This window comes from Mirounga leonina, unplaced genomic scaffold (assembly GCF_011800145.1).
Source record: "Mirounga leonina isolate KUSES-001 unplaced genomic scaffold, KU_Mleo_1.0 Mir_170, whole genome shotgun sequence".
NCBI classification, from domain to species: domain Eukaryota; kingdom Metazoa; phylum Chordata; class Mammalia; order Carnivora; family Phocidae; genus Mirounga; species Mirounga leonina.
Window position 1 is genome coordinate 12,967,107 of NW_023270433.1, and position 19,298 is coordinate 12,986,404.

Genomic DNA, 19,298 nt, shown 5'->3' on the forward strand with positions numbered 1-19,298 from the left:
GCCCATTTCCCTGGGCCAGCAAGGAACAAAGCCCCTGGCTGCTGTGGGATCTGTCTACCCCCCTCTTCCTGAAACAGCTGTTTATTCTTTTGACAGGAGTTGGAAGGCAGCAGAGCACCTTCCCTTCCTCCCAGCCCTGCCTCCTCCTGCAGAGCGGAGCTCAGTAGAACTTTGTTGTTTTGCCTTTTACTCTGCGGGGAGAGAAGCAGACGATGAGGTATGTGAAATGTTGAAATGAAGGACTTCTGCCTTGTCGGGGTCACCGGGGGAGGTGCGAGCAGGCTTCAGCATGGACCCACCTGGGGGAGGAAACTCGCTCTCCCCTTAGCCTCTTGCTGGTGCCCCTAGTAGTCCCGGAAGAAGACGAAGTCCTTCTCTCCCGGCTCTAGAAGCAGGAGCCGGTGGGATGCTGGCTCAGGGACTTCACTGTAACTTCTGCTTTCTTTTGCTGCCCCTGGCAGGACCTCACGGGGGCTGCGGCCTGGGCTTTTCTCTCTAGTGGAGGCCGGAGGGCGGGGGCTGGTGTCGTGGGTGGACCCAGAGCCCTCCCAGGGCAATGCAGACACTCCATTTACCGTATTTCTCTCGGGAGACTCCTGGGCCGGTCGGCAAGGAAGAGCTGGCTGGATCCAGGCTTTAGAGTTCCTCAAGGGGATTCAGGAGAAGGCACCACGAGAGGGACTTCGGAGAACAGGTTGTTCCGTTTGTGAGGGCTGGAGCGACAATTAGTCGTGTGTTTAGTCTGAGACCTGACTCTTCCTTTCCTCTAAGCCTCATAATGGAAAACATCACTGGAAACAGCCTTCCCTATGCTTTTTTTTTTTTTTTTACCCCCACAGATTGTCCCATGTTTCTTCCAATGGGGAGCGTTTCCCTGGAACACCCCCCATTGCAGCGGGGTTTTCGGATCAAGTGGTTCTCCCCTCCTCCCCGCCCCCACTCTGGGCACCATCCTCTTCCGAGAGCTGGGCCTGGGAGGCAGAGGGTCTCCTTTTCACACTCCCCCTCTGGGTGAGCGCGGTGACCTCAGTCTGCGTTCAGGCTGTTTCCTCAGCTAGGGGTGAACGAGGTGGAGTGGGTGAGGCACCTGGAAATGGAGCCCGGGCTCACCAGCTGGTCCAAGGAGAAGCCAGCGCCGTCAGTGAGTCCGGCCTGTGAGTGGCCGGCTGCGGGTCAGTTGTGACCCAAGTGATTATCATGTGATAATCAAGAGAGACAAAATGAGCAGATGTGTCAGAGAGCCCCAGGTGGTTAGTCCGTGGATAAGCCTTCAGGCTTATAGAGGAAAGAGTGGTTAAAAGGGTGGACACTGGAGCCCAACTCCCTGGACCTGAAGCCCATCTCCACCACTTTATGCCCATGCGTGACAATGGGCAAGTTACTTAACCTTTCTGAGCCTCCATTTTCCTATCTTTAAAACGAGGATTGGGGCGCCTAGGTGGCTCAGTCCGTTAGGCGGCTGCCTTCGGCTTGGGTCATGATCCTGGGGTCTTGGGATCGAGCCCCGCGTCTGGCTCCCTGCTCGGCGGAGAGCCTGTTTCTCCCTCTCCATCTGCCTGCCACTCTGCCTACTTGTGCTCTCTCTCTGTCAAATAAATAAATAAAATCTTTAAAAAAAAAAAAAAAAGAGGATGATGCTAGAGTGACTTCACAGGGTCATTGTGAGACGCAGCTGAGAGACTACTGGTAAAGCATTTGGCCCAGGGCCTGGCCTAGTTCAGTTGGGGAGCATCCAAGTGTTGAAGGGCCTGGAGCTTATTCCATTTTCAGAGCCCTCTTCAAGAAAAAGAACACAGAGTTGTCAATACTATATTAGCATGGAAGTGAAGGTTAGAATATGAGAAGAGAGAACGTAGCAAATAACACTGACAAATATTTCAAATAGGACTAAATCCAGGAAACAACATCATAATAAAACAATGTGAAAATCATATAAAGACAGTTAGTCTGACTTAGTTGCCTAATGCATCTGTCATACTCTGCATAGTCTTGGACTACCTCTTTATCTGACAACGATTTTGCAGTATCATTTTCGATAGAGACAAAGAATGAATCCATTTGGCCTCTGGCGTGGTTAACCAACATTGCTTTTTGTTAAGGAGCGTTTAGAAATGTTTCTTCCAGCTTCACAGCTTAGTATTGGTGGTGCCACATCTGTAAATCTCTTGGCTGTTTCTCCCTCAGAAGACCCAGCTCTTTGACCCTGGAGCAGTTAGGGGTGGGTTACGAGGTGGCTCTGAAGCTTGGATCACCATGACCCCTGAGCAGGGTGCAGAGCAGCATCTGAGTCAAGTCCTTCCCCTTGGGACCCAAGTGGGAGGTTCCTGGGTGCTCAACCAGGTCCACCTGGGGCAGGTTGTTACTGGGACCGAGGTTGACGTGCAGGGAGTGGGGTCATTCCCTGGGCCCCACCTGCAGCCCCAGGACAGCCCTCAAGGCTGGAATGATCCCCCTCCAGACAGGGGCAGCACTCCTTGCCTCAGGAAACATATGGGCCTTCCTGACCACTCCCCACCCTAATGATCAGGCCCTGGCTTGCAAGGGGGACTAGTTTCATTAGCTTCTGGGTAAGTCAGCCTCTGCACTCAATGCATGCTGGTTGGTGCTCCCACCTCTCAATGCAGGCTGGTTGGTGCTCCCACCACTCAATGCAGGCTGGTTGGTGCTCCCGCCATTCTGTCGTCATGTCAAAGAATCCCCGTGGGCCATGGCAGCAGGAGCTCCCCGTGTGTCTAAGTGAGCTGCCCTTTTAGAATGAGGCTTTTATCCCTCTGCTTGATTTCTCTTCCAAGTCCTGGGTCCATCAGGAAAGACGGTCGTGGAAAGTTAGGTCCACAGAACTTGCTTCACAGACGGGGAGACTGAGGCCAGAGAAACTCGTGACCCTGGTTTACAAATCCGGCTTTGTGTGGGAGCTGGGGCCCACCTGGAGGTCTGCGACACACAGGAACCTCACCTTCCTCGCCTGCCCACCGTGAGCACCGGGCAGTGGGGGCAAACGTGCTGAGTAGCTGGGTCCTGAGCTGGGGGCAGTGGGGGGTGGGGAGCTGTCATACGGTCGCCGATTAGGGTGTGGGGTGGGTTCACCCAGACTCTTCTGTGTGGTGCAACCCAAGAGGACCCAGACTCCTTTCTCAGATAAAGTCACAGCTCGACTTCAGAGCCATGAATTTCCAAAACTGGCCTGTGAAACAGCATCATCATCATGATGGCTGCCATCTGTGGAGCATTTGCTGACCACCAGGCACAATGTGCTTCATAGACGCCATCTCCTTCAGTCCTTCCTCAAGAACCCTGGAGGGGGATGTTTAGCACCATTCTGTACGTGTGAATAGAGGCTCTGAGTACTTGCTCAAGGCGTGTGTCCAGGAGTGCTGACTTCAGAGTCTTCGTGGTCTAGTTTCCACCCGGAATGCTGGGTCTAAACATTACCGTGGAGGATGTGGAGGGCTAAAGAGGGTTTTGCCCAAGGTCATGAACACCCAGTTGGTTCCTGTGCCCTCCCCTGCCCCCTCCCCTGCATTGTTTTCCTTTGCAACACTTGTCACTACCTGACCTGTAGCCTTTTCAAGTCTCTTGATTGAGTGCAATAGTCCAGAAGCGACGAAGGCTAGCGGGGGTCAGCCTCTCGGGGAGGATGCGGCTGGGTTCCCCGGGTTTGGGGGAGGAATCAGAGGCAGAGAGGAGGTTCTTTAGCCTGGGGGAAGGTCTGTTTCCCTCTGCCTGATTCCTCCTGAGATAATGGCTTTTCCAGAGCCTCTGAGTGCTCTGTTACTCAGCTGAGATGTTCACCTTTTCCCCTGACACAAGATGGAGAAAACACGGTCCACCAGAATTCCTTCCAGAGAGGAATTCAGTTTGGAAGGAATACTTTGACTTAGCCCCAGTGGGGTGGAACTCCAGAGATTCTCTGAAGGATGTGTGTGTGTATGTGTTGTTCTGTGTGGGACAGGATGGGGGTGGGTAGGGAAGAATTAATTTACGGGCCACATGGAGAAATCCGTCTGACACTTCACATGGGAACCATTGCGAGGGCCGTGCTCTACGAGGAGCCCAGGGGTAGCCCGCGCATGGGGTTGGACGGTTTCAGGGAAAAAATCACAAGTGTGACAAGAGGGCCTGGGAGATGGTGGGGGGGATTCGGTGGAACCGGACCTGGCCGAATCTTTCGAAGGGTGGTGCCCAGGGGACCTGGAGTCACGCTTCCCCATGTGAGATAGGGCAGCAGTTTTCAGCAGGGCCCAGTTCTGTGCTCTACCCCTTAAAGGAAGGAATTCAGAAGCAATCCCACATTTCCTTCTTGGTGGGGAAGAGAGCCAACCACTAATTTTCAGAATTATCCAGTTTTGAAAATTCTGAGACAGAAACCTAAAAGAAGGACTCGGAGACCACGTCGACTGCCAAATGCCTCATTTTGGTGCAGAGAGAAAAATGAACATGTCTTAAAAGATCAGTTGGCCACCCTGCCAAGCCTTCCTTCCCCCAGGGACTTGGATCCCAGATTCCGGGAGGCGCGGATACATCCAGTTCTAGTGCCTCACAGAAAGACCCAGTATTGGCTCCCTGGAGCAGCTTCTGGTTGCCAGTCTCCAGCAAGAGGGATGACTGGCCATTATCAGGTTCAAGCCATCTATGAAGCTTAGAAAGCAACGGGCTTCCAGAGTTGCCTCTGATGCTAGTTTCTGGAATTAAAAAAGTATACACATATTTGGAGAGGTGATGGGGAGGTGTGTCTGATTTGGGCTTCTGCCAGGTGTGTCAGTGATCCTTCTCCACCCTGAGAGTTTGGGAGTCACTGGAAAACAATTTGTGTGGGATCCTCAGCAGGTGGAGCTGGTGGAGCTCTGGATGCTCTTGGCCGTGTTGTCCCCTCCTCCACACACACAGGGTGTTGGTAGCGGGGCCCAACCGGGCTTGGGCTTGATCAGAGAAAGCCCACTTGCATCCCACTTCCGAGGAGCTCTCCATCAGGCTTTGGCAGGGAACAGATGGAGAAACCTTGAGAGTCCCTAATTTGCATTTATTTGCACTTCATTGTTTAACAACACAGTCTTACTCTTTTTCTTCACATTTGTTTCGAGCACTTGCTAAGTACCGGGCATGGTGCTGTCTCATTGGGGCCCCCCCATGGTGCATTTTATGAACTAGCATTTTGGGGGAGCATTTATACAGTGCCAGGCACAATGAGAAGCATTTTGTGGATACTGTCTCTTGTCATCAACATTTTCATCCGCATTTTAAAGATGAGGAAACCAATTCAATTAGAGATCCACAATCCCTTTTGTGAAACCCTAAGGCCAGATATGTTGGAATTCAGAATTTTGGGGTGTGGATAATAGATCACGTATCAGGCAACACCCCAGTGCAGCAGCGTCGCTTAATAAAATACCTCAGTGTTGATGCAAAGAAACGTTTAAACAGTCTCACTAAGTGGGATAAAGATTATGGAGAGCCTCCTCTCAGGGCCCTGAGGCCAATGGAATTATAAAAAGACTTTTGGTTCTCAGAGGTTTTCGGAGCTGTGCATGAGGACCCGAGGACCTGCCCCAAGGTCAGGGCTCCCCAGCTCCGTGTGCGTCCACGCTGGCGCCCAGATCCACACTTCTCTGGGAGTGAAGACATCTCATCGTTATGAGAGGCGGCCACAGTCCCGATCTAGATCTTTTTGCTCCCAAATGTAGGACTTTTTTTGTACTTCTCATCCTTTTGCATCCTGTCTTCATCCCTTGGGAAGCTTTTGTCACCTCCCCAGCGAGAGGCCTTCCCTGACCACTCGAATTAAAGTACTTCCTAACCTGTTATTCCCCATCCAGCACCCTGTTCCTCTTCAAACCACAACTCATGCAGCAATCAAGACATAGTTATGTGTGCCGACTAATTGATTGATTGATTGCCTGTGGGCGTGGTGGGGAAAGGCTAGGTGAGGCTGAGAAGTGGGTGAGCCTAGACTTTAAGGGACCAGGGTCATCTTCCCCTTTGAGGATGGGACGTGTGGTCATATATCAAAGGCAGCAGAGCTGGGGAAGGGATGGTTCCGAACCCACAATCTGAGTTGGAAGGCAGCTGAAGCCCGTGGGAATCATTTATAGCTACGCCCTCACCCACCCAAGTCCACGGGGGATCCTGTGGTTGGTGAATACATTTCCCCTCTGAGCGCCAAAGTGGCCTTAGCATCCTTCCGCACCGGGGAGGCGGGTCAATTCATTAAGTTAGCCTAATTTGCTATTGCAAGCCTGCTCAATTTAAGGTAGAACATGCTCCTTAGCTCTAGTTAAATATTTATAAACGTTTCCCCTTAGAGGGTGGAAGCCTTGCTTAGAAACCATATCTCACCTTGAATTTATTTAATCTATTTTTTCCTTTCTCCTTTTTTGTTTCCCCAGGAGAAAATAATGAATGTCAAAGGAAAAGTGATTCTGTCAATGCTGGTTGTCTCCACTGTAATTGTTGTGTTTTGGGAATATATCCACAGGTAATTGGGGAGCGCGGTGTCCACCTTTGACTTGAATCTCCTAGTTATTGGCTAAGTCACTAGGTTGAAGTTGAAATTGAGATTAACTGAAACAATGAAGAGGAGATTCCACCCTTCCCGTGTCTCTGAGCCCTGGACTATATTTAAAATCATTAGATCTCCAAGTACCTTCTGGCTAAATTATCTTCCTTCCTGCTACGTTCCTAATGTTCTGATTTTTATAACCTTTCCGTTCTGGCTAGGCTATATCCAGAAACAGCGAGGCCGTATTAAACCCAAAATGTGACTTTAGATGATTTGTATGATGAGCTCTGAGAATTACCTTAAGAGATCTCAGACAGGAATTCCATGAGAATTCCACTCTGAATTTTGCAATTCTAAAATACTTTCAGGGTTTAAAGGAGCAACTCACAGTTGTTGACTTTTGCTGTAAAATCCACTCCGAGTGGCTGGTGATTCATTTGTGCCTGGCTACAATGCTTGGAGGTGTTTTGTTTTGTTTTGCTTTTTAACTCTGGAAAGCAGAATGAATTAAACATTCCTGGGTTTTCAGATTCATCCGTGGATTCACCGCAAATATATGTGTTTCTGTGCTTTGGGAAAAGACAGTGTCTCAGAGGTTCCAGCTGGAGAGACTCCCGACAGAAAGAAGTCTCTGCAAACAGCTACAAAAATTCAGGATGCCTTTTACTTAAGAGGCACTGGGACAGCTCAGCCTTGATCCAAAAAGTCCACGATACAGCTCTGGGCAGGAAGAGCTGTCTGGGCACCACTACTGTTTTCATGGTGGAGTGCTTTAGTAGCCCCCAAGTTAAAGATGACAGCCTGGATTAACATTTGAATTCTTTCAATTCTTAAATTCTAAGATTTGATGAGCCAGCAGGACCATCTTGGCTACTAAACAAGGTCCTGTGCCTTTAAGTACATCTGTAGGAGGAGGACTCCCCAGAATATGGGAGCTATTATTCCCCAGAGTACAGCATAGATCTAATGGCTTCTGGACCATTATTCTGTTTCATTCTGAACAACTCATTTTCACAAAATCAAGACAAGCTTAGAGTGTGATCAAATTCAAGGGGTCTACACCCATGGCTTTCGAATTGAGGAAACTGGGGGTACTTAGGCCTAAGATGAGAGGATTCAGAGTTGAGTGCAGGGAGCCTGGCATCGCTTGGGTACTCGAGGGTAGAGGAAAGTCTGGAATCTGGAGCTAGGCTGTCTGGAACTGGTCCTCTGCCACCACTTACCTCCTCTGTGACTTTGGGCAAGTTACTCAGTGACTGTGTTCCTCAGTTTCCCTCTCGCAGTGACTGTGTTCCTCAGTTTCCCTCTCATTAAAAATGAGTGATAATAGGACCTGTTTCATAGGTACGTTGTGGGGAGGATTAAATAAGTTACTGTATATAAAACATTAGGGCAATGCCTGGGACTTAATAAGCACTCACTAATTGCTAACTGCCATCATCATCATCATCATCATCATCATCATCATCATCTTCTTCTTCATCATCTTTATCTGCTCCAGAGGGCAGAATAGGACAGGGGGTTTTGACAAATAGAAGGAAGAGCTTTAGCAGTTGGAAGACACCCAACAGAAGAACCAGCACTCCTTCAGGTCCCTGCCCTGAGTTGAGATGCTTGTGCAGATAACCCGCAAGCTCTGAATGCTTGATTGTTTAAGCTTGCGGCTTTGAATCTGAGCCGGAGTTGTACTTCCATAATTTGGGGCGGTTCGCAAAATTAAAATATGGGAGCCAAAAGCCCAAGTGTGCATTTTGGCACCGACCTTCCATAAAGAGGGTTATTTTGCAGTGCTGGGCACTCTCTGACCAGTAACTGGAGCAGGTTCTGGCTGCTCCTTGGGGCCATGGTTTGGCACCCAGACTCCGGGCACATCATTCTTCAATGTGAGGAATCTATTGAATGTCTGCAAGAGGCGTATAAGGCAGCAGATCCTTTGCCACCTCGTGAATTGGCCACGTGATGGCTTGAGGTGAGCTGAGGGCACTAACCTGAGACAGGTGGGCAGGCCTGAGCTTAAAAGGGATTTTAAAATAACTAAATGGAGGGTGCCTGGGTGGCTCAGTCGTTGGGTGGCTGCCTTCGGCTCAGGTCATGATCCTGGGATCCTGGGATCGAGCCCCACATTGGGCTTCTGTTCGGCGGGAGGCCTGCTTCTCCCTCTCCCTCTCCTACTCAGCCTGCTTGTGTTCCCTCTCTCACTGTCAAATAAATAAATAAAAATCTTAAAAAAAAAAATAACTAAATGGAACACATCAAATGATTAGGAATACAACATGAGCCAAGTAGAACTCCTACCCTCAAGGGGTTATGATCTAGATGAAGCAGGAAGACGTGCATATAAATAACCAATGCTAGAAGTAGAGAAAGAATATCAGGGTAGAGAAAAGGAACTGGCAGAGTTAAGGAGGCTGAGATTATGTTTGGCTTGGAGAGGGATCTGTTTTTTGCATTGATTTGCAGCTGTTTATTGAGCACCTACTATGTGCCAGGGACTGTGCTAGGATTGTATCAAGAAAGGCACAGAAGAGATGACATTTGAGCTGTGCCTTGAAGGACGAATATGTGTGAAATATCATACACTGCAGAGTGGGTATCCCTGGGACTGTTGAGATGTGGAAGGATTCTGAGAGAGGAGGGTGAGGAGGGGCAGAAGGAGAGGTTAGTAAAGAGAGGTAACAAGATAGCAAAGCTGAATTTAGAAATTGGTGCCCTGAGTGCCAGGTGGCCATCTGAGGGATGGATGCCCTCCTCCTCATTCCCCTCCCCCTTCCACCTCTTGTAGGATCTGGAGTCAGATTCCCCAGGTTCAAATACTGGCTCTGCTTCTCACTAGCAGTATGACCTTGGGCAAATCACCTAATGCTTCCATGCCTCAGTTTCCACCTCTGTAGGATGAGGAAGAGTAGAACCTACTTCATGGGCTGTTGTGAGGGTTCGGTGAGCTAATATATGTCAATTGCTCAGAACAGCGCCTGGCCAAGTATTTGCTGTTATGAATATTGTCAGAGTCAGTAGAGGAACAAGAAATTTTACACTGTGGTCCATGAGTTCTGGGCTCAGGAGAAACCATAGGCAGTGAGAGAGCATGCATTTTATTCCTACAAAGAGATGCGCACCCCCAAGAGGGGGAGAATGCTGGGGGCGGGGTAAGAGGCTAAGGGGCATTGGCAGAGTCTGAAACAACCGTGAGTCATTTGTGTTTTTCAGGGATGAGGGAGCTGGGGCCAGGCAGGGGTTGAGCCAGGGGAGGTGCCTGAGCTCAAGTCTAGAACTTTTCCTACCAGGTTGTACTCCCTTTATTCACAGAGAGGAAAAGGGGCCAAGCAAGGCTTAGCACTGAGGCACAGCGTCCCTGCACAGAACAGAGGAGTAACGCCGTATGACAAGTCCTGTCACTTTACCCCCCAAAATGCCTCTCAAGTCAGTGTGCTTCCTCCCCTCCACCTCCTCGGTTTCAGAGCTCAGCTAAAAAAAATCCCCCCTCCTCCTGGAAGCCTTCTGGGTCTTCCTGTTAAGTGCTTATAGTTATGCTTTTTTTTTTTTTTTTAATAGCCCTTCTTGGAGTTCGAGGTCACGTTGCTGGGTGGTTATGGGAATAGGGTCTGCCTTCCCTGCTAGATTGAGTGGACCACAAGGATACATAGACATAGGACCTGTGTCTGTCTTAGCTAACACTGTGTCCCTGGCACTTGGCATGTAATCATGCTCAGCAAGTATCAACTGAATGAGTAGAGATGGCTCAATGGAGGAGTCATATATTCACTGGTCCAGCCTTGTAGGTGCCTACAGACCATCTCACTGCCTTCATGAGCTTAAGAAATGTTCTCTGAGACTGCTCTATAGAAGGTTCTGCGGCCATCGCTTTGTTTTCTATGGGAAGATAAATCCTGGGTGCAGGATAGCTGGGATGTTCCTGAGTAGGTGGCAGAAGGGAACCCCTCTGTGGAGCCCCACCCTCAGTGAAACCACCCCTAGACAATGGAGAGCTGTTGTCATTTTTTTTTTTTTTAAATTAAGGTTTGAGATTCTCCAGTGACCTCTTTCCCACCTCTTGTTCTGAATAACCCTGACGTGACTACAAGTGAAAATTCCCAGTCCCTTGATACCATGGGCTATAATCAAAAGGAAAGTAGAAAACTAGGAGTAGTCAAAACCCAGGCTTTCAGCTCAGCCCAGGGCTTCGCTGATAATAGTTGCAAAATAGCTTTCTCAGAATTAAAAGTAACATGATATGTTTTTATTTCTCATTTGCTTTCAGCCCAGAAGGCTCTTTCTTGTGGATATATCACTCAAAGTAAGTGCTTTGAATTTTAGAGATCTATGGGATGGCTCCTGTGTCCAGTCTGGCACCCCCTACAGTCTATTTTTAGCATGGCAGCGGGTGGTGGAGCCCTGGTCAAGGGCTGGGGGGGAAGGGTGGTTTCCCAGGGATCTAGACTACCCGCTTCCCATTCCCTAGACTGACCTTTATCCAGCTGTGACTTGTATTTTGCCCTTGCTTCTCGTCAAGGGTTTCTTTAAGTGGTATCCTTTGGAGAACATTCTGCCTTGCTGATGAAAAGAATCAGGACAGGTATTCTCCATTATGCTGCCCAGTATATGTTATATAAAGCCCCTTGTAAGAAATTCCTCTGAGACAGAGGATCAGGAAAAAAAGTCAGGGTCTCCTGATGAACTAATCTTTATTATTATTATTATCAAAGGCAGTGAGAACTATGTAAGCCTTCATTTTTCTATCTTTGGCTTGGTTGCCAGGAGGCTCCGAGTAAAGTCTTGAGCTTAACTGCTTGTACTTTCCTCAGCTTTCATTTCTGATATTACTCCTTCCCTGGTGTTAAATCCTGGCTTTTATGCTTACATTCTGTGGGATCTTGGCACTTTGCCCAAACCCACGTGGCCAAATTCTCAGCTATGAAATGAACATAAAGGTAAAAACCTTTATTCTCGTGAGTAGCTGGGATGACCAAGATCATATGAAAACACCTACCTGGGTGACTAAAGAAATATTTTTCTTCTGTTCCCTTTTGTTTATTTAAGTCTTATGTGGTCTCCCTGTGTATGGTAACCACACCTAAATTATCAGCAATCTGAAAGACCTCCTGAAAACAGATGGGCTTTAAAATAGGTTTCTTCCTATTATTATGCCTGTTCATGCCTCACCACCTTATTTGTCCAACTACAGAACACTGCAGCCCCTGGCTTCCTGCTCCTCTCCCTCCTCCAGAAAGCCCCCACCCTGGAGAGACTCTCACAATGAGAGAGGATGGAAATTTCCCCACGTGGGTGGTGAGGGTGGCTTCTGATGACAGTTTCCTGAGCTTCTGGTTCAGAGACCCTCAGATTTCCTGAGGCTGTCCCTGCTAACCTTTGTAGCAACCTGAATTCTAGTTTAGCAAAAGAGATCATGCTTGGAAAAATACGCTGTTTTGTTTTGTTTTTTTAATTAAGATTTACACCTTGTTGCCGTAATTTTCAACTTTTATAAAGCTCTCTGATGTATGCTATTTCATTTACTTTTCAAAGCCACCTTCATGGTAGATTTATTATCATTATGATTGTCACCATCATTATTATATATCTGACTTTTCAGAGGAGAAAACCAAGATTCAGAGAGGGAAAAGGTCCCATCACGGTCATACTACCAGTAAGTGGCATATCCCTGACTCAGGTTTACGTATCAGTGCTCCCCACCTTGTCACCCCCTCTTCTTTCCTCTGTCCCTGCCAGGGCCCCCTGGATGAGCTGAGTGCCGGGGGCTGCCTGAGGGAGGAGAGGTCCGGGCAGGGGTAGGTACATCTTCCCCCATTTGGCTAGAGCAGCTTCACTTCTTTTTTTTTTTTAAGTTTTTATTTTAATTCCAGTTAGTTAACATACAATGTTATATGAGTTTCAGGTGTACAATAGAGTGATTCAGCATTCCCGTACATCATCCAGTATAGGGTAGCTTCACTTCTGTCTGTTTTATGAACTGGCATTTTTTTTTTTAAAGAAATTTAAGTGATTTTCTGCCATAAAAAGAGTTTGGAAACCCTCCCTTCCCCCGCCCCCGGCCTTCCCGTTTGGGACTGCCTCATTTTCTAAAAGTGTCATCTTTTTCATTTCTTAGAAACCCAGAAGTTGGTGACAGCAGAATTCAGAAGGGCTGGTGGTTTCCAAGCTGGTTTAACAATGGGTAAGTTGATGGGATGACCCTCTGTGTTTGTTCATCCACCCAACGCTTACAGACAGTCCGTATAAAATGGTTTCACAGTCATGACCTTCTTGGTCACTCGCCTTTCTGGCCCTATTGAAGTCATACAAGGAATCTATTTCATGGTTGAGACTAGGATATTTAAGTTTGGGGGTTTTGTTTGGTTTAGTTTTTCCATTTAACTTGGGGGTGAATGGGGCTTGGGCTGAAGTTTAGGCTGTGGGAAAGATGATCGCAGCTAATTCAGTTAGCTGTTCATTAGTCCAGCAAGTTCCCTGGCCCCCTGAAATAACCTGAGGGTTCTGGGTCACTAAATTGCTAACTGTGCTGACCTGGAAGGAAAATGAGAAAGGTGAGCAGTGAGCCTTTTCACCAAAAGTATGTGTTTATGAATAAACGTATCGTATCGTGAAGCTTTCTCCAGACGTCCCCTCATTGCACACGTTCTCCATCTGGGAATCCGTGTTCACAGTCACCAGCTGACCCCGTGCCATAGATCAGCTTCCCTGCCTCACTCAGCTTGCTTTCCCTTTGTGTGTAGGACCCACATTTACCAAGAAGAGGAAGGCATAGACGACGAAAATGAACAAGGAGAGGAAAACAACGAAGAGCTTCAGCTATCAGACTGGTTTAACCCACAGTAAGAAAAGAAGCGTCCCCACTCCCTTCCCCGGGGTTCAATAAATCCATTAGCTCCCATCGAGGGTGGCGGGGGCTGTGGAGGCAACAGTGCCATTGAGAACATTCCTGATAGGGGATATGGAGTCTTAGCATCCATCAGAATTTCACTGCAGATTAGATGAGAAACTGAGAGTCTGGATGTTTCGACCCAGATGCTTGAGCAATGACACAGTGATTCTGACGGTGGCTGTACCACAAAATACTGGGGCTGGAAGGGGTCTCACTAGCCCCGGGGTATTGCGGAAAGCGGCAGCATCTAGAGTCAGAGCAAGAAAATTCTGAGATCCAGCTAACTAATCTGAAAATTGTCAGGGATGATGGAAGATCTCATGAGGCCATGCATGCATTCATTAAGCGATCGTACAACAAATGTTTATCCAATACCTATGATGAGCCAGCTGGTATTTTTCAAACTACCAGTCACTGTCCATTCATATGTTCAGAAACTAGCTTAATGGGTCAAAATGAGCTTTTTTTTAAAAAAAATTGAAGTCAAATAGAAAGTCGGAGGGCATCACATGAAGTAGAAGTAAGGTTAAGTATTGTGTGGTTGAATTATTGTTTCTGTATGTACATGTATGTATTCGGTTGTGATGTAAAATGCATTTCTCACTGTGAGCCATGGTCAAAAATACTGTGCTAGACATTGTGTTAGGCACAGGAGATAGGAGAAATCAAACAATATGGTTATATTCAATTAGTTCATAGTCTTCTACGGGCAGGAGATGTGCAGGGAGTATTTGCCAAAATTGGGAAGGAGGTGTGGTCAATCCGACTTAAGACAACGTGGCTGGGGGAGTAATGAGGGAGGAGCGTCCAAGATGACTGTGAGGCCGGAGAGACTGGTGGGTGGTGGTGTCGTTGACCAGGATAGGAGGAGGACAGCCAGGTCTAGGAGTAGGGGTAGGTGATGAGCTCTACTAGGGATGTTTGTGGATTCAGGTACCCGGTGGGCATCAGGACTGAGATTCACAGAGTGCCTGTCTTAGTCTATTCAGGCTGCTATAAACAACAGATATTTATTTCTCACAGTTCTGGAGGCTGGCAAGTCTAAGATCAAAACACCAGCAGCTTTGGTGATTGGTGAGAGCCCACTTCCTGGGTCATAGACAGCCATCTTATCTGTCCTCACATGGCAGGCAGACGGAAGGGGCGAGGGGGCTCTCCGGGAGCTCTTTCAAAAGGGCACTAGTCCCATTCATGAGGCCTCCCCGCCAAAGGCCCCACCTCCAGATACATCACACTTGGGATTAGGTTTCAGTGTATGAGTTCCGGGGGGACAGACATTCAGTCTATGGAAGTGCCCATGAACTCAGCGGAAGATGTGTGGTACATATGTGGGTGGCAGGGGGACCTGTAGGCCTGGAGGGGGCCACCCAGGCAGAGGACTAGAGCCACATCCTATCATATCCACATTTAGAGGGCTGGTGAAGGAAGAGAAGTCTGAGAGGGGGCAGGAAGAGCCGTGGAGGAGGAGGATCTGGAGAGAATATTCCAGTGGGGAGAGGTATGAGCTCTGGAAAGACTGAGTATATTTTGGCAAGCTCTCTTTTTGTTTGGGGGTAGGGGGTCACACTAGTGTGGAAGGATGGGAATATTGGCCCCTGCGTGTGTCATTCAATGAGCTGGGCAACAGGGTAGCCATTCGTGAGATGCTAAACCCTTACTGAAAGTGCAAGAATATGGAAGCATTGGTGCTTCGTTAAGCCCATTAGGGTGTGTGTTAGGGAGGGGAGGACTTCCACTAGGCTAGGTGGGCTAGATGAGCCAGAGATAGTCACCAAGTCCCCTTCTAAGGGCATTTGTCCTCGCTTGGGATAGGGTGAAGCTTGGGACTTGGGAAGCAGGGTGAAGGCTGAGTTACTAGAGACAAAGGGCCACCAGCTGTGACTCTGCTCTCCCCCATGCATGATTCAGCTTCTCCGCCAAACAGATGGCGAGCAGATATGTAAAGAATATCAGTTTGAAGAGGCACCAAATTTAAGCCTTCCCAAGGCAGCAAAGTCTATTTCCTGCATAAATGAATGATCAGATGAACGACTGCATGAACAAATAAATGTATCCCTTCCTGGAAACGACCTACAACATATTACAGCGTATTGTGCACACATTTCCACATCAAGATCTCTTAGCTTCTGTGACAAAACATCCCCTGGATTTCCCTCCTACTTCTCCGTAGGAGAAGTTCTCCCTTCTCGGTCCCCTCCATAAGCGCCTCTCCTGCTTCCCAGCCATCATATGTTAGAGTTTCTGGAGGCTCTCGTCCATTTCCACGGCCTCAGACACCATGGTGTGAGAACGACTCCCACCTTCCCATCTTCAGCCCGAAGGTTCCCTGAGCCCTGACTTGGGTCGGACTGCCTGCTGGATAGCTCTGCACGCACGTGTTCCATGACCCAGCGTGGATTTCCACATTCTACCCTGCCCTTGTTCTCACTTGCCACCTCAAGCCAGAGTCTGGGCTATCTCTCCGGTTCATCCTTTTCCCCCACCCACCCCACAGTCTCACTGATGGATGCGTTCTGTCAATCCTGCCTCCAAAATTCTTCCTGTAGCCCTCACTCTTGTTCCTGTCGCCATCCGCTCTTCGCTGGATCACGCGTGCTCTGGTGTGTTGACCCTTAGAGGGAGTTCAGTAAATAACACGTTGTGTGCACCTTACAGCTTTTCTGACCTGCTTCATGATTCACGTTTTACCATATTCATATTTAAAATATTCACTTTGAACACTTCCTCTCCCCAACACCTGGGGACCACAAGGTACCCCGTAATAAGTATGTAAAATTAAAAAGCTACCAACAGCCTAGGTAGGTGTGTGTTTATTTCGTGGGAAGCCTCTGGCCTATCGTGGAGCCAGACACAGTGACCCAGTGGGTACTGTGCTTGGAAGAAAGGCACTGGGGCGGCTCTGAGTCTGTCCTGGCACTTTTCCGTCTTTCTAGAGCCCCATCCTTGTCATCTTGGACATCTCTGGCAATTGACAGTAGCAAAGACCAGCTCTGACACATGGGTGGCCTGCCCTGTGTCACTTCTTTTGCGGAGGAGTGGCGTTGATGGGTTTTGCTGACTAAGACTCCCTGATGCCCAGGTTCATCTGGGAACTGATCTGGTTCTCATCCTCCCTCCTCCCCTGCCCCCCACTGCCTGCGTTTTCAAGCTGTCATCCGGCTTCTTAGTCAGGGTCCTTGACATGTTGGAATTGCCAGTGAAATTTAATAATTAGCAGCTGGGAAATAGAACATTTTAATTTTTAAGTAAACATTAATTTTTAATATTGCTGCTTTTTTCTTTCCTGCTTGGAGGAAACTTCCCAGCCAAGCGACCAAACTGGACACTGCTTTTTCTGACTCAGTCTTTCTAGAAGATGTGGGCTGAGCGGGGGTACTGTTGTATAGCAGGTTGACCACCTCTTGGGAGTGTGAGATTCTCAAGGGGTAGAACGGAGTTTCATTTCTCTGATCTCCATGCTCAGCAGTGGGTCTGGTGTGGCTTAGGAAACGTGCGGTGAGGGACTGCGTGCCCTGGTCTGGCCCTTCCTATAAATCAGATGGCTGAAGATGCAGATCACTTCTGCTTTTCTCTTACCCCTCCTTCCTTTATTTGTAAAATGGGGATGAGGGTAGCACCTACTTTATAAGGTGGATGTGAGGATTAAATGAGAGAGTGAAAGTCAAGTACTTGGTCCCTGTGTACCCTAAGTATTAAATAAGTACACTTGCTACGTGCTTTCCCCCCACCTTCCTTTTTTTTTTTAAGATTTTATTTATTTATTTATTTATTTATTTATTGAGAGTGTGAGAGCGAGTGGGGGGAGGGTCAGAGAGAGAGAATCTCAAGCAGACTCCCTGCTGGGTGAGCCCAATGCAGGGCTTGATCTTACTGAGATCATAACCTTACCGAAATCAAAAGTTGGATGCTTAACCAGACTGAGCCATACAGGCGCCCCTCTCTCTTTTTTTTTTTTAAATAATATTACCTGTTTACATGTCCAGCTCATAAACAGTTGCAAGATTTAGGTAGCGGGCTGGGTCAGAACTACTAAAAGATCCTTGGTAGGCTAAAACTAAGGACAGCAAAGAATGAGGCAGTGACACAGGGCAGAGTTTAAGTTCAGAAACGTTGGTTATAGATGTGTAAGCCGTGTGTGTGTGTGTGTGTGTGTGTGTTTTGTGGTTTGAAATCCTGTCATTCAACAAAGCGGGGGGTTTTATATGACTAAAAGCATCACATAAACTTCTAAAAACATAACAAAACAAAAGCTCATTATTTCTCATTCTGCACTGCTAAAAACGCCAGGGTAGCTAAGGTGGGTGGAAATTATGACGAACGTGGGTTGTGACCCCAGCTTCCTCGGCAGAGCCAGTAAATGTCCGTATAAGAAGCAATACCAGATGGTGGCTTGGAGCATGGACTCCAGAGTCAGACCGTCTGGGTTCAAAAACCAGCTTTGCCTCTTACTAGCTGTGTGACCTTGGGCAAGTTATTTAACCTCTCTGTGCTGCTCATTGATAAAACAGGAATCAAAATAGCACCTCTGAAGGCTGGTGCCTTAGCACGCTGCCTGGTCTCAGCGGAAGTGCTCCGCATACGTTAGTGACCATCAGCAGCAGCCAGCTATGGGGCCTTGGACAAGTCAGCAAGTCTGTCTGAGCTTGGTTTTCTTACCTGTACAAGGGCCATCGTATGTGGAAGGACTGTTGCCAGGACTAAATGAGAAAGTGTAGTGAAAGTGCCTGGCACAGGTTGGTGCTTTCATGATTGAGGGGGGCAGGAGAGCAGCCTCAGAGTGCCCCCCCACCCGCCTCATCTCTGGGGGGGATTCAGCTGTGCTGGGGAAAAAGGGAGGCCAGAAGCAGGGCTCGGGCTGGAGCAGGACGGACTGTCATCTCAAGAATTAGAGTGAAGAGCTTGGTGACTGATGGACAGGAGGATGAGAGTCTGCTGAGGCTCTTTTCCACTCTGGGGCTGGAGCTGGGGCTGGGGCTGGAGCTGGGGCTGGGGCTGGGGCTGGGGCTGGGGTGAGGCTGGGGCTGGGGCTGGGGTGAGGCTGGGGCTGGGGCTGGGACTGGGACTGGAGCTGGGGCTGGGGTGAGTCTGGGGCTGAGACCAGGGCTGGGACTGGAGCTGGGGCTGGGGTGAGGCTGGGCCTGGGGTTGGGGTGAGGTGGGGGTTGACCCAGCCCTGTCCAACCTCACGCTGGAAAACCCAGCTTAGCTGATGGGATATGGGCAGTTTTGTGAAAACCCTGCCTCCACTGATGTGTAGGACTAGGGGAAGTTCTCTCCCCACAGCCTCACCAGGGCCACATGCACATGGTCAGCAGGGACCCAATGGGGACCACTAGGACTTTGCCCTCTTGGTCTTCTGCCCTCAGTGGATGCAGTACATGCAGATATCTCGTGGGGACAGGCCCGTTGGTTCTGGGGTTTGAATCTGATGACTGTGTTTCAGTGTCTGCTTCCCAGCACGGGAAATACAACCACTTCCTGAGCAAATGGGGGTCAGAGCTGAGTCTGGGTCATCCCCTCCTGCGGGGCCCCAGCTGCTCCGCAGCTTATCCGCATCTACCCTCCGCAGTTGGTCAGTTTGCTGTCGCTCTTGTGTTGCTTCCTGTGTTTGTGTTGGCTTTGCCAAGTCCCTTTTGAGCATTCCGAGTGCAGAAAACAGGCCTCCCCTTTGCCCTTTGTGCTCCTAGCAAAGAGGCAGCGTGGTCTGAGGAGAGGGTCTGTGCCAGAACCCCAAGTTCCAGCCTTGGCCTCTACTGAGTCCCGGCTTTTCTAGGTGACTCTGTCTCTGTTTGTAAAATGAGTAACACCAGAACCCTCTTAAGTCTGGGCCCCTTTTTGGCCTATAACCAAGTTTTTACCCAGAAATCCCTTTCTGGCAAAAGGCAAATTAAAATAGCTTTGTCTCTTTTGGTTCCAAGATCAC

General features: G+C 48.7%; 1 protein-coding gene across 4 annotated transcripts in view; it reads left to right on the forward strand.

The window, feature by feature from the left end:
- Positions 1 to 19,298, forward strand: part of GGTA1 (glycoprotein alpha-galactosyltransferase 1 (inactive)) — a 54,980-nt gene that overhangs the window by 28,765 nt on the left and 6,917 nt on the right. Inside the window, exons 2-8 of one of the 4 annotated variants that reach the window (XM_035015907.1) lie at positions 97 to 217; positions 6,384 to 6,472; positions 10,755 to 10,790; positions 11,007 to 11,069; positions 12,087 to 12,140; positions 12,603 to 12,668; positions 13,228 to 13,326. In XM_035015907.1, the coding sequence (XP_034871798.1) occupies positions 6,393 to 6,472; positions 10,755 to 10,790; positions 11,007 to 11,069; positions 12,087 to 12,140; positions 12,603 to 12,668; positions 13,228 to 13,326 (398 nt within the window). In that variant the 5' untranslated portion in view covers positions 97 to 217; positions 6,384 to 6,392. The remainder of the gene's footprint in view (positions 1 to 96; positions 218 to 6,383; positions 6,473 to 10,754; positions 10,791 to 11,006; positions 11,070 to 12,086; positions 12,141 to 12,602; positions 12,669 to 13,227; positions 13,327 to 19,298) is intronic. The other 3 variants (XM_035015909.1, XM_035015908.1, XM_035015910.1) reach the window with 3 other exon arrangements.